We start from the raw sequence: 19,738 nt of genomic DNA, 5'->3' as shown, positions 1-19,738 counted from the left end.
GATTGCGTATACAGGGTGACTGGTGTTTCTACCACAACCTCCCCACCTTACTTCAAAAAATCTGCATTTACCTGGTCCTCACCAGCCCCTCTTCCTCTTTGGTTGGTAGGTTGGCCTCAAAGAAAGATGGCGCATACCCACTACGAGGGAGTGGCCAAGACGCAGTCGGTGAATTGCCGGGAACAGGGGGAGTCTAGAGGGCGGAAAGGAGTAGTAATAGGGTTGCATTTCATGCAAGGCTTTCTTTACTTCCTCTTTCATTACCACCGGGATGTCCGGTTCTTCCACATCCCTGTTTCATAATTAGCATCCTGACTGTTTGGACTACTGCAGAGATCTGTACATGGCAGCCATCAGCCTCTGCAACAAGCGGTGTTTATTTGATGTGAGGACCAATAACATCACGACGAGGTTTTGTTCTCTTCAACAGGAAACTCCAGGCTATTCGTCCCGTTCTCTTAGGCGGTATACCAACCCGCACGCATTAGCACGCGTCAAAGGCCGACCACTCCTGCCCTACGCAGCGAAAACTAACTGGCTATCGGAGGCAGCGGCCTTCAGCAGTCTCGGGTCTTGTCAAAAGGCTCCGGGAGGCCCAGCCCCACGAGGCGAGCAGACTCCTCAACGCTTCGCTCCCCACGAGCGTGGTACTGTAAGTAGAGCTCCTGCAAAGAAAAAACAAGACCACGTCATCAGAGCGGTGTCGTAGCCAACAGTTTTTGTCTAGAGAATGTTTTAAAGGAGCACCAGGGACAAAGTGAAGTTGGCCCATATCGATTGATTACTGCGTTCTGTTTCTATCCCAAAAAACCTTTTACAAGATAGAAAAAAAAAATGAAACAGAGGTGTCGCCGCCACGTGTCGTTTTAGCAAACTAACTTCGCGGACGTCAAGTACTGTTTGTTTGCAGATCTCTGAGCCTGACCACACCGCCAGCTAATGCACTTGGCGTCATCATCGAGACCAACGGCGATGTACTTTTGCTGCCGAAGCAACGTGAACAGTCACAAAAAGCCAAATATAAAAATTTTGGTACAGAAAAAGCAAGAACAGCATGGGTTTGCACTCAGTGTCCCTTCAAGAAGAGGGATGGTGGGGAGGACGGGAGTGCTGATGCATGTTCGGTTTCTTTTTTTTTTCGAGGGGTGGGTGGTGGTGGGGGGGGGGGGGGGGGGGGGGGGGAGGGTCCTGCTCTTTTTACAACACCGGCCGCAAGCAGTGAGAGATGAAAAGGGACGTGCTCAGGTCAGTTAGGCGCTCACGCCTTCACTACTCCTGGCCTTCACGACACAAAGTGGTCAAATCAGGCGCTGCTTTCCTTACGGCATTTTTTTTTTGCTCTAAATAGCGAAATATAAGAACATCCATGGCACTATATCCCTTTCATACATAGGAGTCAACGCTATACCAAAGCTAGCACGCCTGTTCGCGCAGGTTAAAAGTCCGAGAACTCCGACCCCTAGTTACAAAAGGCGGCAGGAAATAAGGACAGTGCTCAAAAGTCGCACGCAAAAAGGCAAGGAATCACCACATACAACACAAGCAAGTGACAAGTACGACACACATAAGCACAGTATTTTTCGGCTTACTGCGCCACTTATTGCAGCGAAAGGAATAGTAAAAGACGCACTTCCAGGGGCCAAATATTTTGCTCATTTGTACCGTCAACCGTTCAGTGATAGACAGGGCTAAACCAGAAACTGCGCTGCGGCGCAGAATTTGGATCCCTGCTTCACCGCGTTAGCAGTTGAGTCCTCTTCCACCGAAAAAAATCCGTGGCGTGTTTTGATGTGTGTGAAGCCGTCGCCCTCCGGAAGCACCCTCCGGTAGACGCACCTCCGAGCACCCACAGTGTATCTGCGACCCATGAGCCACAACCCACCCACCCACCAGCACTCTCCACCACAAACCCATCTCCCACCTACAAGCCTCGAACCTCCACCGTCCCCTAAATGCACCTCCAACCGACGAGCCTTCACTCACGAGAAGCCGACGAGGCAGAGGAACGATAAAACTTGCCGACGATAACGGCCCTCGGTTATATGACTTTGGAGCGCAGCTGCTGCGGTATTTGAGCCTAGGCGACCGCACACAGAACAAGCACTGCCGATTACGTCGAGGCCGACGGCGAGGGACGCCGCTCAACCCATGAAAGACCATGAACTTCGCCCCTTGGAGGTCGACCTCTGCGCTCTAAAATAGACGGCGCAATCAAATGCAAAGACGCATTGGGAAGGCGATCAAAGTAAAAGTGAAATGTACTGCTAACGCTGACTCGTCGCATCACACATAACTGCCTGTGCTTTTGTTTCCTTCCTCTTTTTTCCTCTTTGCCTGCCTTCGTGAGCTGGTCGCGGTGAGCCTAAAGCCCTAGCCCCATAAAGTTTTCTAGCTCAGCCATGCCCAAGACATTATTTATTTATTTTTTATTTATTCATTTTTTAGGCAATACAAGTATTGCCCACGAAGCAAGACAAAAGGAGACTATTGGTCTTCTGACTAGGTCTTGGCCTCGCCGAGCGCAGCAGAGGCAGTAGTACATACCATATCACCTTAAGTATACATCCTAATCACGATCAGATCAGATCATTATATAATCCTACATGCAATATGCACAAGCTGCGAGACATAAATGGCACTTTGCTTAATAGCGACATGCAGAAACATAGGAATATTTAACAAAAACAAAAAAAAACAAAAACAACAAAACATACAAGAACATCAATGACACAATAGGGCACGTGCTCTTTGCCTAAACTGATGTACAGATGTAACATTTTTTGCAGTAGCTATTATATCTGGATAGGAATTGCAGAACTTTGAAATTTGATGTTGGATAGTTTGTGTACCATAATTTGTTCTTGGCCTTTCTGTCAGTAAGGTAGTACGGCGCAATGAATAACCGGTGTCTCTATCAAGGTACAGATTACAAAACGCCGCAGAATTTGTTGTCATCTCTTTATATATGTACAGACTCAGTTTCAGGTGATATGAAAACATGAAAGACGGTAGATTGTGGCGGACCATAAGCTCAGAAGCACTAACTTGTCCATTTGCTGGCAGAAATAAACGTGCAGCTTTCCTTCAAATATTATGCTTCAAATAATCCTAGCTCCATAAAGTTTTCTAGCTCAGCCAAGCCCAAAACATTACCATCGACGCCTCTGTGGCATGTGCTTCAAATAACGTCGCTATCTCACTCTCTCCCTCTAAACTGATCAAGCGCAATGGGACTGGCTGTCACGAGGTGCGCTCGCGCACGGCGGCTCCATATGCTGACCAAGAGTGAGCGCTGACCTAAACATGGCAATGAATGAGTGCATACCGGAGCTGCTGTTGCTGAAAGCGCCTGGTATAATAGACACCGTTAGCATACCGTGTACTGTGTTAGCGTTACCGGAGTACCAATACCGGAGACCAATACCAGTGCGCACGCGCTGATTGGTCACGATGCGGCAGGCGCCGGGCAGCTGCCGGACTCCTGGCGCCCTCACGGCGATCTGCGCACGCGCACTGATGGCGCCCAGGCTGCCGGTACTCCGGTAACGGCAGCACAGTATGCTAACCATGGTACCGTTACCGTCCCCGGAGTCTCAGGAGCCCACCCACCGTCAGTGCGCGCGTGCTGATTGGTCCTGATGGGGCAGACGCACGAGCAGCTGCCGGGTACACAGCGCCATCTGGCGCCCTCAAGTCGATATGCGCATGCGCACGACGGCGCGCGGACTGCAGGTACTCCGGCAGCGGTAACGGTTGGTGCCATTGAAGAAAGGAACTCGGTCAGCGGAGCCACTCACCCTTCCCCTGCGCGAGCTGGCCAGGTAGCAGCGGTAGGTGTCCATCTTGGCCTGAAGCTCCTGGTGGGCTCGGCACAGCCGCTTCTCGGTCGTCTGGTGCTTGCGCGCCTCGGACAGCAGGTAGCGCGCCGCCAGGTGGCTACGCAGCGGCTTCTGCACGGTGCGTACGCGCCGGCACAATCGTCAGTGGACGGCGTGCTACTAATCACACGCGGCTTTTCAGTGCTTGGTCTGTCATTTGTTCGCCACCTCGGATTCCATGTTGTGCACTGTTGAACGTCTCTACGCTTGGTGAGTCTGACACGTTCCACATGCAAGCTGTTCTGCTGCTTCATCAAGAGCCATGCCACTAATAGCGTTACAGCGATGACAACATTCGTTAGATTGGCCGGCCAAGAGTCGTAAACTTCTGTTGGCATAAATATGCGTGCTGTTTTGCACGCTCTACAGGTACGAAACTTAGTTGAGCCGCATTCATCCACGGTAACCTCTGCCCAGTAGTCACGCCATGCACAGTTATAGAACATGCTAGCTGCATTTTCCCTGCCTCCCACTGACAAGAAGACGGCTGCAGGACATGGACATGTTCACTGACAGCCACAAAAGGATACACGATAATGAGCCAAAAAAACGGTACCTCTAAACCTCAGATCATTTGTAAACTGTAAGGAACAAAATTCCGCTGTTAACTAGGTGACAATTTTGCACACCATGTATAGTGGCGTTCCAGCTGCAGAGACAGCGTGGCACTACTGGTGGCGCAAGGCCATATATTCTGGATGCTAGCAGATGTTTAGGCGTAAGAAAAACTTTTGCCAATTTAGACGGTGTGTGGCTACAGGAACACCGACACTCTATTCGCGCTAGCCGCAGATACCAGAAGGCATCCTCCCCGCCATTTTCCCTCAAAAAAAGAAAGAGAAACCAGTTAATCGACAAACAAAAACCTAAGCAAAGAATTTATAGGGGGAGCGAAAGAACTTTCTAATCCAGTACACACTGAAATTACGGTAAAGGGGAAGTCTGAATCCCCGCCGAGTTCGCACCTGCCCCGACAGCAGCGTCTATGCTTCCAAAGCCGGATCTACGACACAGACGAAACGTTGCTGCAAGAGCACAAAAACGACCGACAAAGACAAGGCAAGACAACACAGCGCTCGGCTGTCCTGACATCTCTGCCAGCCATCTTTCACGCAGCGCAAAAGACGCCCTACACTGAGCGATGTCAGCGCACGGTGGAACCCCAGGTGGTCGAAATTATTCCAAAGCAATCCACTACGCCGCCTCTCACTATTTACTTCACTACCTGCTTCGTCTCTTCCCTCATGGCGCAGCTGAGGTGTCCACAGAGAAGTGAGACAGTTACTGCGTATTTTATTCTCTAATACCAATTGCGACCATGCATAAAAAAGAAGCACACCCAGTTGCAGAGGCGCGTTGCCCTAGGTCACGGTGCCCTAGGTGTGGAAACTTTGGCATGCAAGATTCCGGCAACGTTAACTGACCCAACAACTTGCAACAACGGCAACAACGTTGAACAGACCTGACCGTCACGGTGGCTCAGTGGTTATGGTACTCGGCTGCTGACCCGAAGGACGCAGGTTCGCATTTCGATAGAGGTGAAATGCTAAACGCCCGTGTACAGTGCGATGTCAGTGCACGTTGAAGGACCCCAGGTGGTCGAAATTTCCGGAGCCCTCCACTACGGCATCCCTCATAGCCTGAGTCGCTTTGGGACGTTAAAACCCCATAAACCAAATCGTAGAATAGATCTGACTTCTATTAATGTAAGCTTCATATAATGTGGAGGCAGTTGAAATTGGTTACGAGGAAAGGAGAGGCGCAGTAACTATCTCACTTAATTATGGTGGACACCAGAAAATTTGTGGCTTTTTAGGAAAGGAAATGGCGCAGTACCTGTCTCAATGCAAGGGGGACACCTAAACCACGCCGTGAGGGAAGGGAGGAAGGTGGGAGTGAAAGAAGAAAGAGGTGTCATTGTGGAGAGCTCCGGAATAATTTCGACCACCTAGGGATCTTTAAGTGCACTGACATCACACGCACACGGGCGCCTTTTTTTGAGTTTCGCCTCCATCGAAACACGGCCGCCGCCGCCGCGGCCGGGTTCGAACCCGGGTAGTCCGGCTCAGTAGCCGAGCACCCTCGTGGTTCGTGCGGCCGAGATGAAAAACTGCGTTGTCAGCGAGCCCTGCCCTCCGAGCAGCAAGCTGATTAGCCGACTCAGCCAGACCAGTGGACCGCAGGCAAAACGAATTGTCATCTGCCGACAGCCTCAGCCCAATCAGCTATAGCTGACTGAGCTCGCTCTTGCAAGAGCCGGGTCGCCGTCCCTACCGCACAAGGCAGGCAATTCAGGACCAAAGCCTAACGCGCAAATACACGATGAAGACCTAGAAAGGCACTCTCCGCGGGAAATTGGAGTGCTAACAAAGCAGCTGCGCAGGAGCAACATACCTAAAATGCTACATAACAGCCCGAAGTATAGCCTTAATTTTCTCAACTTTGTTTCTGAAGTCGCGTTTTAACTGAAGGCATTTTTCGTTTTGCTTCTTAACTTTTCGCCTTCCAATGAAATCCCAACTCCTAATTTTTCGAGCGCCAAATTCTTATTTCGGCACGTCTATCTGAACTTTCCACGTGTCCCACCAAATTAATGGCGCTCTCCAATCGGCGGTCGGGAGCAAGTTTTCTCGTTCTGCGAAACAGAGGTGCATGTTTCAATGGGCGCTTAGGATTCAGCTCCCGAGTTAATCTGACTGGACCCCGTCGGATATCTTGCTACTTCGCGGAGATGGAGGCGAAACACATAAGACGCCCACTGTTCACCCGCGGACCAGGGACATGTCATTCCCCATGCTAGTTTACCAACATTGTTGGCCAGGTGTGAACCAGACAGACCGGAAGTGAGAGGTCACGTGACGCCTGGTCCCCGGGCTATCGTGTTAATCGGGTTTTTCGAAGTTAACGTATTATTTCTCCTTTCTGATTACTTCCACCAAATGGCGACCATGTAACATTTCATTCCAAGGCAAATTAGCCTTAAAGGTGCACTGAAGAGGAATCTGAACTCGTCGTTTTGCCGCCGGAACTCGATCTACACGTTCCCAGCATTCTTAAAAACTCCGATTTATTGCCCTGTGCGGCCGATTTCCCTAATGAAATCAGATGAACGTCCGGCTCCCACTTTTTTTTTTTTTTAATTCCCCATATACGGTGGGAGGAGTCGACCAACGCACGCAGTGCCTTTCAGGCAGTCGCGTGGCGACTTTTCTTTCGCATTTATTTTGTTTCTTTTAGGTTTCAGTGAATAAAAAGGTCTAGTCGAGACGACATAGCTGCAAATTAGGCCCACGGAAAGAAAAAAATACGCGCAGACTCTTTGCTTTCGCCGATCACTAGGTATCACTCCGCCGATGGCAGAGCAGCAAGCCGCCGCGGGACTGGGTGAAAGCTTGGTCGACTGCTCCCACCGTTTGCGGGGAATTCAAAAAAAAAAAAGGCGGGAACCCCACGTTAATCCGATTTGAATCAGGGAAATCGGCCGCACAGGGAAATAATTCGAAGTTTCCAAGAACGCTCGGAACGTGTAGATCGAGTTCCAGCGGTAAAAATACGAGTTCAGATTCCTCTCCAGTGCACCTTTAATGTATGACGTTTACGTGGGCGCAATTTAGATTATTTCCACACGTAACACTGCACTTGTAACGTCACGTAATTTACCCACACGTATCCGCCCGTTAATACTTGTTCCCCGCTTCACTAACAGCCACAGCGGTGGCTCAGTGGTTATGGTGCTCGGCTGATGACCCGAAGGACGCGGGTTCGCATTTCGATGGAGGCGAAATGCTAGAGGCCCGTGTACTGTGCGATGTCAGTGCACGTTAAAGAACCCCAGGTGGTCGAAATTTCCGGAGCCCTCCACTACGGCGTCCCTCATAGCCTGAGTTGCTTTGGGACGTTAAACCCCAATAAACCAAACCAGACCTTCACTACGGCGTCCCTCATAGGCTGAGTCGCTTTGGGACGCTAAACCCCCATACAACTAAAAGTAAAAAAAAACTTTACTAACACAATTTTGTGGTTTGTGTTAGGTCACTTCAGACATGTTATGAAAACAGTCAGTCATAGTTTTCAGTCACTGCTTCAGCCATTCAACATGCTTACGAGTGCTTTGTAAGTAATGTTTGTGACGTCTCACGCTGCATTAGAATCTTGGTTGGCTGTTTTAAATTTTAAAATAGTACCAGTCAGTATTTTGCAAAACGGTTTAAGCGGTGGAGAGGGGAGACCCTAAGGATATGTGACGCGACTATAGACTCGAAAATGTCCGAAAAAAATTAGGGGCTATCAATTGGACTGATGTGGAGGAAATGCGACAGCAATTTTTTTTCTCCCACCAATCTATTCCAGTTCTGATTCCATTGTCTTTCATATGATAATCTATTCCAATCCAGATTCTATCCTTATTCCATTTTCTGTTTGTAATCGCTTCTTCAGGTGGTCAAAACTATTCCGGAGCCCTCCACTACAGCAACTTTCTCCCTCTCCTTCATACCTTCCCTCAGGTTACTTTTTTTTCCTGGTGTTGTGGATGAGCTGTCCACCAAGAAATGAGACAGTTACTGGGTCTTTCCTTTCCTCGAAACCAATTTTTTCTCAATTAAGATGGTGCTTTTCTACACCCAAGTGGCCTATCTATATCACCCTTTCACTTGAGAAGGCGCCCATTACATTAGCACATATGCGGTGTCGTTTCCAAATCAGGTAAAATGGTCAACCTGGAATAACAAGTGTGCAGGAAAAAATTTAACAGTAAAAAAATATGTGAACATTTATTTACAGAGAGTTATGATGTGCAACAGCTTTCACATCTGTACTTAACAACTGCCGCCCCAACAACGATGTACAAAATGCCTGCAAAACAGCACGCCAAGCATATGTACAAAATCAATCCCATAGAAAAAAATTTGTTCAATGGGAAACTTTGTTACCATGGATCCACTAATGCAATAGAAGGAACACAGTTGATATATGCATGAGGTTAGAATTAGTGCAGCACAGTACATTATGAGACATGTACATAGTTTCCTAGGAAACTGCAGTCATTGGGCTAATGTGGGACTGGTGGGAAGTACACGCATCATGCCGCTGCTGTAAAGACGTACTCGTGGCTTCCTGCTCATTTTTCTAGGGTTCTACTGCGCTGCCTCCCTGCACCAAATAATTCACACAAACCACTACCTCCCATCATCCACGCACACACACTGTACTGGCTCCTCACATCACCACCTAGCTTCTCTGCCCATACAACACAGCTGCAATCAGGCACCTCAGCACTGTTGTGGCTTCTTAACACCGAACTTAATGTTGCCTTCAAGGCTTTTTCTCTGTCTCCCCTTACACTAGACCATAGAGTTTCTTACTATTACCTAGAGGGAAAGCTGGCAGCCCGTCTATGGGAGTTTGCATGGCAACCCCTCGAGACCACTTCAGCCATCATGGGCGCTCAAAGCATCGTGGGGCGGTGAGCTACTTGTTGCGGAACTGCAACTTTTGTCCAAAAAATAATAGAAAAATAAAGCTGTTTGATAACTACAAACGTCCTAACATTCAATATCTTGTCTAATGATTGCAACAAACGAGCAGAAAAGGATTTAAGTGCAAAGTTTGCCCAAAATAAGAGACGACTCGCTCTCCTATTGGCCAAGTAAAGAACACTATAAAAACTAATATTGCGTAATTAACAGTAGCACTTTTAAAAGTAAATATGTTTTAAAAAAAATGTTGTTGCTTAGATACTTTAAGAGGTTTTTTAATGGCATTTCGGAAGAGTAAAACCTTTTATTGGCGTCGTGTGTCATCGTGTTTTCACTACTATGGCTTTTGCACACTGCGTTCGCGCGAAAGTCGTCTGCGCACACATGGACAGCGTTTTTGGAATGAAACATCTTAGTAATGACACTCCGTGCTCCTGAAAAATTACGACTGTTCCGCAACAAGTAGCTCACCGCCCCATGATGCTTTGAGCGTCCATGGTGGCTGAAGTGCAGCGCCGCCAGCTTTCCCTCTAGGTAATAGTAAGAAACTCTATGCACTAGACCTGGTACCACCAAAAAAGCAGTAACCCTTTTCCTTCCTTCCTAATATTAGAAGCCCATTCCCTGGCAAGACACACGGTGCAAACAAAACTTTCTTCAATGCACCTTGCCACCGGTTTGACAAGGCAAGCTGGCTGTGTACTCCAATGGCACAGTGGGGAATGTTTGCAGCTTGCACATAAGCAAAATGAGCGACAGCCCCAGGAGCCTCAGCTTCACTTCAGCGCCATAGGGGAGCTTTAATCGGATACAACTCAAGAACACAGCAGCAAGTGCTCCTCAATGGAGGTTCTCCAGACAATGGTGATGACCGACTGTCATGAATTTGCCACCATACTGATGCTTTTGCACCTGCTTTGCACGTCATCGGAGTGGAACCACCTACCTGCAGCCTTACATTGAAGAATTTAAAAAACGGTTGCGGGATCATTTTGTAGTAGATTAGATAAAATGGTCATTTTATTTATTTTCACGTTGCTATCCTGTATACAGCGATTTCGCCAATTTTAAACATGCACTTTCGTTATTTTTGCCGCTTACTGTTGCTAACTGTGTTGTCATTGCTTTGTATTATAGCTTGTGTTATGAATATTTCTAAATGACCTTATGCCTTAACACTACTTTGTATACTTTTGTTTCTCAAACCTAAAGTTTTTTCGCGCTTCATACTTTTTTGCAATATTGTTTACTTGTATTCTCTTCACTTCGAAATCTTGTGTAATAATGCTGCTAAATACACGCGTTAGCTATTGTTTTAAATAACCCATTGTGTATATATTCTGTACGTATTTGTAACTGCTCACTGCCTTCTCTAATGCCCTCCAAGGGCCATGAAGAAACCTGAAATAAATAAATATTGCGATATAGCCGGTGGCTGGCATGTATAAGGAGATTAACCGTAGTGTAATGGCAATGAGCCCACGTCACTGGCTGAAGGGTCTCTCCATTGAGGGCCACTTGCCTCTGAGTACTAGAGTTGCATCCAACAATAGTTTTTGCCAGCCCATCAATGACTCAGTTGGCGAGGAAGTTCACTATGAATTCTGGCAGTGCGATGTAAGGCATGTTTTGTATGCATACTTCTTTAAAGGAGCGTGTCCCATTGAACAATGATTCCCCTGACCATGAATCATTACCAAAGCTACTTCATGCAATTTTAGTGTCTTTAGCAAAGAGCTACGAGTAGGCTGCAGTATCCTGGCAACAGTTCAACGCTGCTAGCAAACATGGATGATGCATTTTCAACAGCTTAACCTTTTCAGACAGGCGTTATGTTCTAGTATTGAGAAAATTCTGAAAATATATAGGTATATTAACAATAACCTATTCTACAAAACAACTTAAATGGCTCAGAAATCTTTAGAATTTATGCACGCCGTACACTTCCATACTTGCGGATTTGCAGCCTTATACTTTTAACACATTTATGCCTAACTGATTATTTTCCTTATCATCTGAAGACAATTCTGCAATGAAAACTCGGCTATAGCGACCTTTAGTAAAATATTTCACCATGTCACAGAGCAACTGGAAGCACCAGACACCAGGGTGCATGGTCTTAGAACTTAGTGATATCCATCTATATTTCTTGGTTTGGAAAAGCAATTCTTTCTTCTAGATGCGAAATGGCCCTACCATTCTGCTCAGCAGGAATTTAAAATGTAGCCAGCATCACTAAGTTCATGAAAACAACACTAGACACTTTGCAAAAAATTTGAAATGTCACATACACAAACGTAAATACTGTGCTGCAAAGGGTTAAGCAAGAAAGCCTGTTCCAACCTTTGGAACCAGTCAAATGCACGAAGAGCATTTCAAGTTGGTCATCAACTGTTAATGTCCCGATAAGAAATCGACCACGACAAGGACATATGAAGTTGCATCAAGTTTTGTCTTAATTGTCTTAATTCGACACTTACACTGTACTTTCTTCCAGAGAATTTAAACTGCACAACAACATAGATGACATGAAAAACCAAATCTCTCCCATCACATAACGCTTCAGACCTGCAGCAACAAGTTCAATGGAGTAGATAGCCATTTAAAATTATGAGATACGAGCTTGCATGGCATGGCCTGTAAAGAGCTTGGTTAGTATATTCAGCACGTCAGTTACATGCCTACAACTGATCACAACTCTCAAACACAACTGATTATCAGGGCCCCTTTCAGTATGTACGACCCACATACTGTTTACAATCCACTGTAAAAAAAAAACCCTAACCATTTGACCAAGAATGAAACCTCACCATTCCCCTCGTACACAACAAAACACGAACAGGCATCCTGTTGAAACACGACAGAAACTCTCCATAGTTTTGTTGGCCTTCGTATATGCAGAGGGCCCAAGCATGCACAGGGCTTTGGCCGCTTCACAATTTGCACTTGTTTCGAGTGGTCCAAAGAGCAAATGATTTTTTTACTCTTCTGTGTAAGCAACTGAAATGTATACTGAAATAAAATCTATATCACACCACAAAAAAAAAAAACTTGGGCTTAGTGCAGCCAACATGAGTGAAGCTTTCACAGGGCTTGGACAAAGAGTGAAAGAATTTTGCACTGCTGTGCAAATGTGTAATAAACCTAGCTTTGATGTATAAGCAGTGGAGAGGTATACATGACGAGTAAATTGCATTGAAGAAAAAAATAAAAAAACCTACCACAGCCCACATGAGTGTAACATTGTAAATATTCCCGTCACGAGCAGCTTAATACAGTGGAGGAAATAATTTTTGTAATTTCACATCTCTATAAGGACTGCACAAAAAAAATTCCAACCATCTCCAATGATTAATTATGCAATTTCTGTCGTGTCCTTGTATTATACATCATGACTCATTCTAAGTTGTTATGCAAAGAAATCAACACATTTTGGGAAATTTAAAGCATTTACGCTTGCAAGACAAGCAAGCGACACTGACCAGAGCAATACCACACCTACCGTAAAACACGCAGCCATTCTTAAAAAAAAAAGCTTCCCAGGATTCATATCGCATGCCTGATTGGTACCTTTTGTAAACAAGATTCTTAAAGGTGCACTGAAGAGGAATCTGAACTAGTCTTTTTGCCGCGGGAACTTGATCTACACGTTCCAAGCATTCTTAGAAACTTCGATTTACTGCCCTGTGTGGCCGATTTCCCTGATTAAATCGAATTAACGTCCGGCTCCCGCCTTTTTTTTTTTAATTCTGCCTCGTACGGTGGGCGGAGTCGACCAACGCGGGGAGCGCCTTTCACCCAGTCCCGTGGCGGCTTGCCGCTCTGCCATCGGCGGAGTAATACGTAGTAGTCCGTAGAAGCAAATAGTCCGCGCGTATTTTTATTTCTGCGGGCTTATTTTGCGGTTATATTATCTGCAAATGAAACTATTTATCCACGGAAACCTAAAAAACAAAATGAAGCGAAAGCAAAGCCTCCACGCAGCTGGCTAAAAGGCACTCCACACGTTGGTCGACTCCGCCCACCGTACGAGGCAGAATTAAAAAAAAAAGGCGGGAGCCGGGCGTTAATTCGATTTAATTAGGAAAATCGGCCACACAGGGCAATAAGTCGCAGTTTCTAAGAATGCTAGGAACGTGTAGATCGAGTTCCCGCGGCAAAAAGATGAGTTCAGATTCCTCTTCAGTGCACCTTTAAGGCTTTAAGCACTTTACAGTGTCTATATTTGTGGATATCGTAGACGAGATTTGACAGTGTTTAGGACATATCCACATATGCGGACACAGAGCAAGGAGGGGATATTTAATGTGCTCGGACGTCGAGTAAATGACTTTCCTAACCAGAGGAGACTTAGCGACGTTAAAAAACAGGCACTAAATGCTGCAAATTGCAACCCACAACTCTCTTAAGGTATGAAGCCACTTTTAAAAAGATATTTTTGATAAAAACTAAACTTTTCAAATTTTGCTTCATCAAAATTCCAATTCATTCCTGAATCAGCTGCAACAAAAATTCATTCTAGTTAATACCGCAACAAAGATAGAGCCAAAGTTATAACCCCCTGCACATCTCGCAAAACCAAAGCTTTTCCTGAAATTTTCCAGCTAAACAAAAACCCAATTTTTTATAATTAGTTATTTTTTCTTGTTAATTTTTCAGTTTCGACTTATAATAACAGTTTCTTACCATCCATGTCTATTTTTCTTTGTATTTAATAACTCGGATGGATATGCCAGGATACCAACACTTTAGTTTGTGTCATGAGGTGTCATTTTAACAATGGTCACAGAGGTACACTAGATGTTATGGAGCACAATGGGATCAGACCACCTGGTCCGCCCACCCAGAAAGCTTGCCACACAGTTGACGAACAGCGTATCTGGAAATCTTCATTTTGGTCTACTGATACCGCCAAAAAAAAACAAAAGTGAGCTGCTAGACATGGAAAATCAACAAAATGCAAGACTATGGAGAAACTGAGCTGTAAACATGATGTAATTCTGGACATTCATTCATGAAAATTGCAGTTAATACCAATCTTTCATGTTTTTTCTCATTCACATTTTGCCATTCCTTCTTACATGTGAAATCTAACGTTATCTTTGTATAACATTTCTGTTGAAACTTTGTACACGCATTTCTTACTTGTCTAGCTATGCAATGAACCACAATAAAACTGTGGCATCTGTTTTTCACTGCTACATTTTTTCTTAAAAACATGCCTAAATATGAATGGTCATTCGCCATTTAGACAATGACAACTGATAACATCAACTGAGTTGGTCCACTGCACAACTCCTGTTTTTATGTGTATAACAGCAAAAGCAATCTGACTTGTGTTGAAATGGATTAAAGTTGCGTCAGATGTATATTTTGTTCACTTTAAAAGCACAAAAATAACTATTTTTCTTTACATCTTTGTCGACATTTTGATCTGGATAAAACAGCGTTCTTCTAAAGACAGACAACTAAATTTCTGTTCTTATCTGCTATTTAAAAAATTTTCCAGAAAAGTGACCTCATACCTTAAATAACAACTTTTTTTTTCTGTAGAGGAAGTCAGTGTAGTCTTATCGTTCCATCAATTTCCCAGAAATTATCTCATAGGCGATTCTATATCTGAGTCGCTGAATGTCCCTAGCTGTGAAGTTGAAAGGCGCACCCCGGGAAAGACTTTCCGCATAAAGGCACACGAAGACCCCACAGTCATGATTGTTTGTTTGTTGTGGAATGCCCCTAACATACTGGCAGTCCCATTTTGCATCAGGCACAAGAGGAGATTTCCGTTTGTCCTTGTGTTCTTTCCGCAGATAAGCCATCAAGATCTGGTAGCAGTTCCAGTTCTTGCGACCCATTGAGTCATAAAAGTCAAACGACCGGTTAGCAATGTTCAAAACAGCGAGTGACCAGTGGTCCAGGTCATGGATGGGCACCAGCAATAGGTCAAAGGAAAACAGGTCCACACTTTCGGTCCAGCGACGCACAGCGTCGTAGCCACGGTTACGGAGCACACTAAAAAAGTGTGCCGAGAGAGCATGCACACGGGGGCCATCAGGATGCTCTGCTGCACGCTCAGTGATAAGTCCCATGTAGAAGTCGATGATGACATCATTCACCCAGTCCGTGCCCAGCACGGTTTTCAAGTCCTTGCGGGTAACAGTGTATCCCCAGCCACGCTTAATCACCCGATGCTCATCACTCCGGCGCCGCCTCAGCTCTCTGTGGACAGCGTCTCTGATCCAGTCATCACTGGCTGCCACTGCTCCCGTACCGTTTGTGCAAGCCGCCGCTCTCAAGCGACGCTCTTTTCTTGCCAAAGCACGAGCTGTTCTTGTTTTGTACCGGAAGCCAGGCATCATGTCTTCTAGCCGCTGCAGTGTGACCGAACATTCCTGCGTCATCTTCAGTAGACTTGACACACTTTGACTGGCGCTGGGTCCAGGCATGTTGGAAGTGAAGGCGCACGCTTTGAATACAGGGCAGGATTCAAAGTTCCAACGGTCAGCACGACATGGACAGGATGATTCGAAAAGGGCCACGACTTTGAAGTCCATCGGTTCTTTCCGCCAGGCAGGCACAGGTGACACAGGGGCTCATGAGGCGCTTTCCTAGGGCCTGCTCCTTGCTTGAACGCAAAACTGCTCCTGCAATCAGTGGCCACAAAGGTGACAAACTAATCAGTGAGCCAGCCTTCATGGAGCAGCCACAGTGAAGGACACATAGGGAGTGCCACCTCAGTACATGTTTTCTCAAGCAAGCTCCACTGGTCAACACACTCCTTCTGTGAACAAACCAGGCTCCAGACTTCATGCAATGAATTACACACAGATTGCTCCATCTTCTTCACCAGATCTTGCATGTAAGGCACTGTGGCTTCTAGTGAAGAACATTTTCGAATAATAGGCCAGAAGGTTCTTCAGCTTGGTGCCAAATAGCAGATGGACACATGGGAGCTTCAATCGATGCTAGCATCCTTTGGTATCTTTTCTTGGTGTGGGCAATGTCGTGAGGTAGCATCACTGATCACATTAATGTAATGGCCTTCATATTCTCAAGAATGAACCTTAAGCCTCCCACCACAAAAAATGATAATTTGATCTTTATAGTGTCAATATTCAAAAAACGAAGTGATGACCAATACCGCCAGCTGCTAACAAACAGAAAAAAAATTTTAGCACAAAGTAAATTAAGTAATGAGTTTAACTGCAAAATGAAAGAAAAGATTTTAAAAAGCTTAACTGAACTGATTAGCAAAAGGAAAGTGATGGAAGCACCATGCGTATTATAATAGTTTATGCCTCACCTCTGCTAAGCACACTTAAAACTCCCATTAATGTACAATAGCTTTGTTTCTTTTTGACAACTATTGCAGCACCATGGTGTTGTGGTAGAGCAGAATAAAAAACAAAACCGAATACAGAGAAGAAGACATTGCACATGCGCATGTCCAGATCTTCTTCTGCACATTCTAACTTATTGCACAGCATGACTACAATGTATTACCAACTCACTACGGCCTCTTTATTCTGCTGTATCATAGCATTGCTGTAACACCTGTAGCACGTAAAAGCAGTGCTCATAACTTTTTTTTTTTAATTTATTGCCACAGTTATCAAACTGCAATACCGACAGCCAGCAGAAGCAACATAAATGAACAACTAAAACAGCTCCAGTTCTGCAAAATAAGTCGCTTAAGGAACAGTCACTTTAAAAACTGAGAAGCAGGAATTGGATGGAGGGGAGCGGCGGAAGAAAATACAATGTGTATGTATCTCCCAACATGGAAGCAGACACACAGATGATCTGAACGCTGAAATACGGAAAAATATTGCCCTGCGAACAGCGATGAACTCTACAAAATTTGTACAGGCACCACTAAGCCATTTGCAATAAGCAGAAAACATTGCAAAATAAAAATTCTTTTGGAACTTATTGTTTCTCATAACAGATGTCACAACAGGGCTAGACACACAGTCATTATGGACTCCTCTTTTCCTTCACCCCAATTTCATGCATCACTCACGTTTATCTTGATTACATGACCCTCTATTTCAGTACTTCAGAGCGTACAAAACATCTGCTAGAAGCGCAAGCAAGGACCGCAGGGTGTAAACAATGCTTTCAATCTGCTAAACTTACTGCACAGAAGACGACATGCAGCGAGCTAAACAGAACACAACCTCGTGCCTAATTTACTGGTCCGTTCAATATGCCTGCACTAAGTGAATTGGCTCTTGCGATGCTGCATTTGGCCATTCGTTTCACACTGTGAAACATGACACCCTCTGCTCACGGCATTCATTTAAAAAAAGTTCAGATGTCATGCAGGTACAGTTCAGAAACAATTCAGGAAAACTGCACCTCCTCAGTGGTCAGTGCGGAAATCGTGCACCTGCAGCCACCACTATAGCAGACGATGGCTTGCGCGTGTAATAAACGGCAAAGAGACTGAAGTTATTCCACTCATCAAAGAGAACAGTGTCTGACTCGGGCCCAATTCATATGGAGCATAGACGGGGGCCCTGTAATTACGGCTCCACCTTAGAAGATGGCAACGGAGGGATTGGGCTGGTGACCCCCATAGGAACCTCACGATGGACCTGTTATCAACGTCTTTCAATAGACCAATTGAGGTATAATAACAACAGCATTACTTGACACCCAGTATGTTAACTAGAAAACAAACAAGTGCATGCAGCATGATGCACGTTGTTGTGAAAAACACGTAACATGTAACTCAGCGCGCGCACACCTAAGTCGTGTTCTAAAAGAACATACGTGCATTGTGCGACGCGTGTGCTGCGAGGCGCACATGCATCAAGGCTGGTATATGGAAACACTTCACTGCGATGGACTGTTGGAAAGTTCTTTACGCAGTTCGGGATGTTGGCGGCAATTAAGGTGGGTGGCACAAAGCTGGCTGCAACTTGCTGCGATGCCAAGACTAGCAGACGACCAGGCCTGCACTAGACCATTCGTTTTGGAAGCAGACAGTGCCAAGCTGTGCTTGAACTGCCGGAACTGGCACTGCGCGCTCGCAGCACCTAGGTGGCACTGCCGCAGAACCTTACTGAATTGGTGCATCGAGTGCAGGCAAATCGAACAGATCTTAATACTCGAGCCGCACGCGCGCAACAATAAATGGTAGTAAATACTTAAGGCTTTAGGTTTGTTAATGCCATTATAGAAAGTGACGATGACGATAACGCTTGCAAGGCAGTCGAAAGTTTCATCTCAATATAAACAGTGCTAATGAGCACAACAAATTGGGAATGTTGTTCAAATGTAACGTAAAAACGATTTTCCAGAAAATGCAGCTGCTCCTGCTTGACAAGTCGAAAAAGTAGCCATAAACTCGCATGTCAGCATAGAAGTCGAGAGTACCTGCTAAAAAGGCTGGTTAATATGGCGCGCTTCGCATCGAAAATGCGGTATAGATGCCTCATCTGACTGAAAGTTAAGAATCAACCATATCCTACAGGTTAGGAAGTTGTTACTAACAAAGCTGCATGCTCTTGTGCGTGTGGAATGGGAACGAGAGTACGCACTGCACGGGCAAATGAGTTGTGGCGAACTCTGTAGGTCGCGAATGGCACTACTAGGCTATAATGCCATCAAATTTAGGCGTGTGGCACCGCACGAATGACAATAAAACTTAAGGCAGTAAGCACTTAATGGCATTAAATCTGTCCGTGTGGCACGGGTATAAGTTGAAAAAAAAAACGAAATATAAACTACAAGCACAATCACGTCATTTACATGTTCCAAACACGCTCAACTCCGCAGTGTTTCAAAACTACTGCACGGATTTCTGAGGCCACACTCCAAATATATTTGGCCTCATATTCGCCGAATAAAATCAGGCGGAAAAACTCCAAAAGACTAAGGGGTTGGTTTCTCTTCATAAACCACAGTAATATCAGTTGGCTGTTAGGAATTCAAAGCTTTAGACCGGCTAGCAAGAAACGTGTGTGTAACGGTTCGAGTCGCGACTGCTCACCAACGACCGATGCAATTACGGCACAGCGTTTAGTCGCATATGTTTGAAGGTTCTTTTAGCGGCACAAAAACGAAACTTTGCACTTTGGTATGCAGAATACAAAGAGCTACGCACCTGCGGCAGGCTTTTTCGCAGTTCACTGAGAACAGAACGGATCAAAACCCGCGACTGACTGGAAGCCGCCATGACGCCTAACGTATCGCTAGGATTCGTTTTTCCGCCGCCGTTTCTGGTGCCTTTTGTACCGCGTTTAACATCAAATATAAATAATATTTCAGTAAGTCTTAAAAAAGTATATCATTATGTAGAGTAATTTGTTTTTTAACAGCCGTGAAGAAAAGTAATGGGCAATACGAAACTTACTGTGGCCGATAAATTGCTTA

At 45.4% G+C, this 19,738-nt stretch overlaps 2 protein-coding genes across 2 annotated transcripts; both read right to left on the bottom strand.

Moving 5' to 3' along the window:
* Positions 1-356: 356 nt before the first annotated feature.
* Positions 357-19,597, bottom strand: LOC149339699 (protein FMC1 homolog). The gene is made up of 3 exons (XM_089548391.1): positions 19,470-19,597; positions 3,798-3,950; positions 357-665 (listed from the first exon to the last, which is right to left on the bottom strand). Exons 1-3 carry the CDS (start codon positions 19,539-19,541, stop codon positions 558-560), a joined length of 333 nt encoding a protein of 110 aa, XP_089404517.1. The 5' UTR covers positions 19,542-19,597; the 3' UTR covers positions 357-557.
* LOC149339700 (sentrin-specific protease 1-like) lies at positions 13,479-19,547 on the bottom strand. Its single transcript, XM_089548385.1, has 2 exons — positions 19,470-19,547; positions 13,479-15,999 (listed from the first exon to the last, which is right to left on the bottom strand). Exon 2 carries the CDS (start codon positions 15,907-15,909, stop codon positions 14,926-14,928), a length of 984 nt encoding a protein of 327 aa, XP_089404511.1. The 5' UTR covers positions 15,910-15,999; positions 19,470-19,547; the 3' UTR covers positions 13,479-14,925.
* Positions 19,598-19,738: the final 141 nt, after the last annotated feature.

This window comes from Amblyomma mixtum, chromosome 6 (assembly GCF_055824585.1).
Source record: "Amblyomma mixtum isolate Tamu chromosome 6, ASM5582458v1, whole genome shotgun sequence".
Lineage (NCBI taxonomy): Eukaryota > Metazoa > Arthropoda > Arachnida > Ixodida > Ixodidae > Amblyomma > Amblyomma mixtum.
The sequence above is the reverse complement of the archived record's forward strand: the minus strand, read 5'-3'. Positions and strand labels throughout refer to the sequence as shown.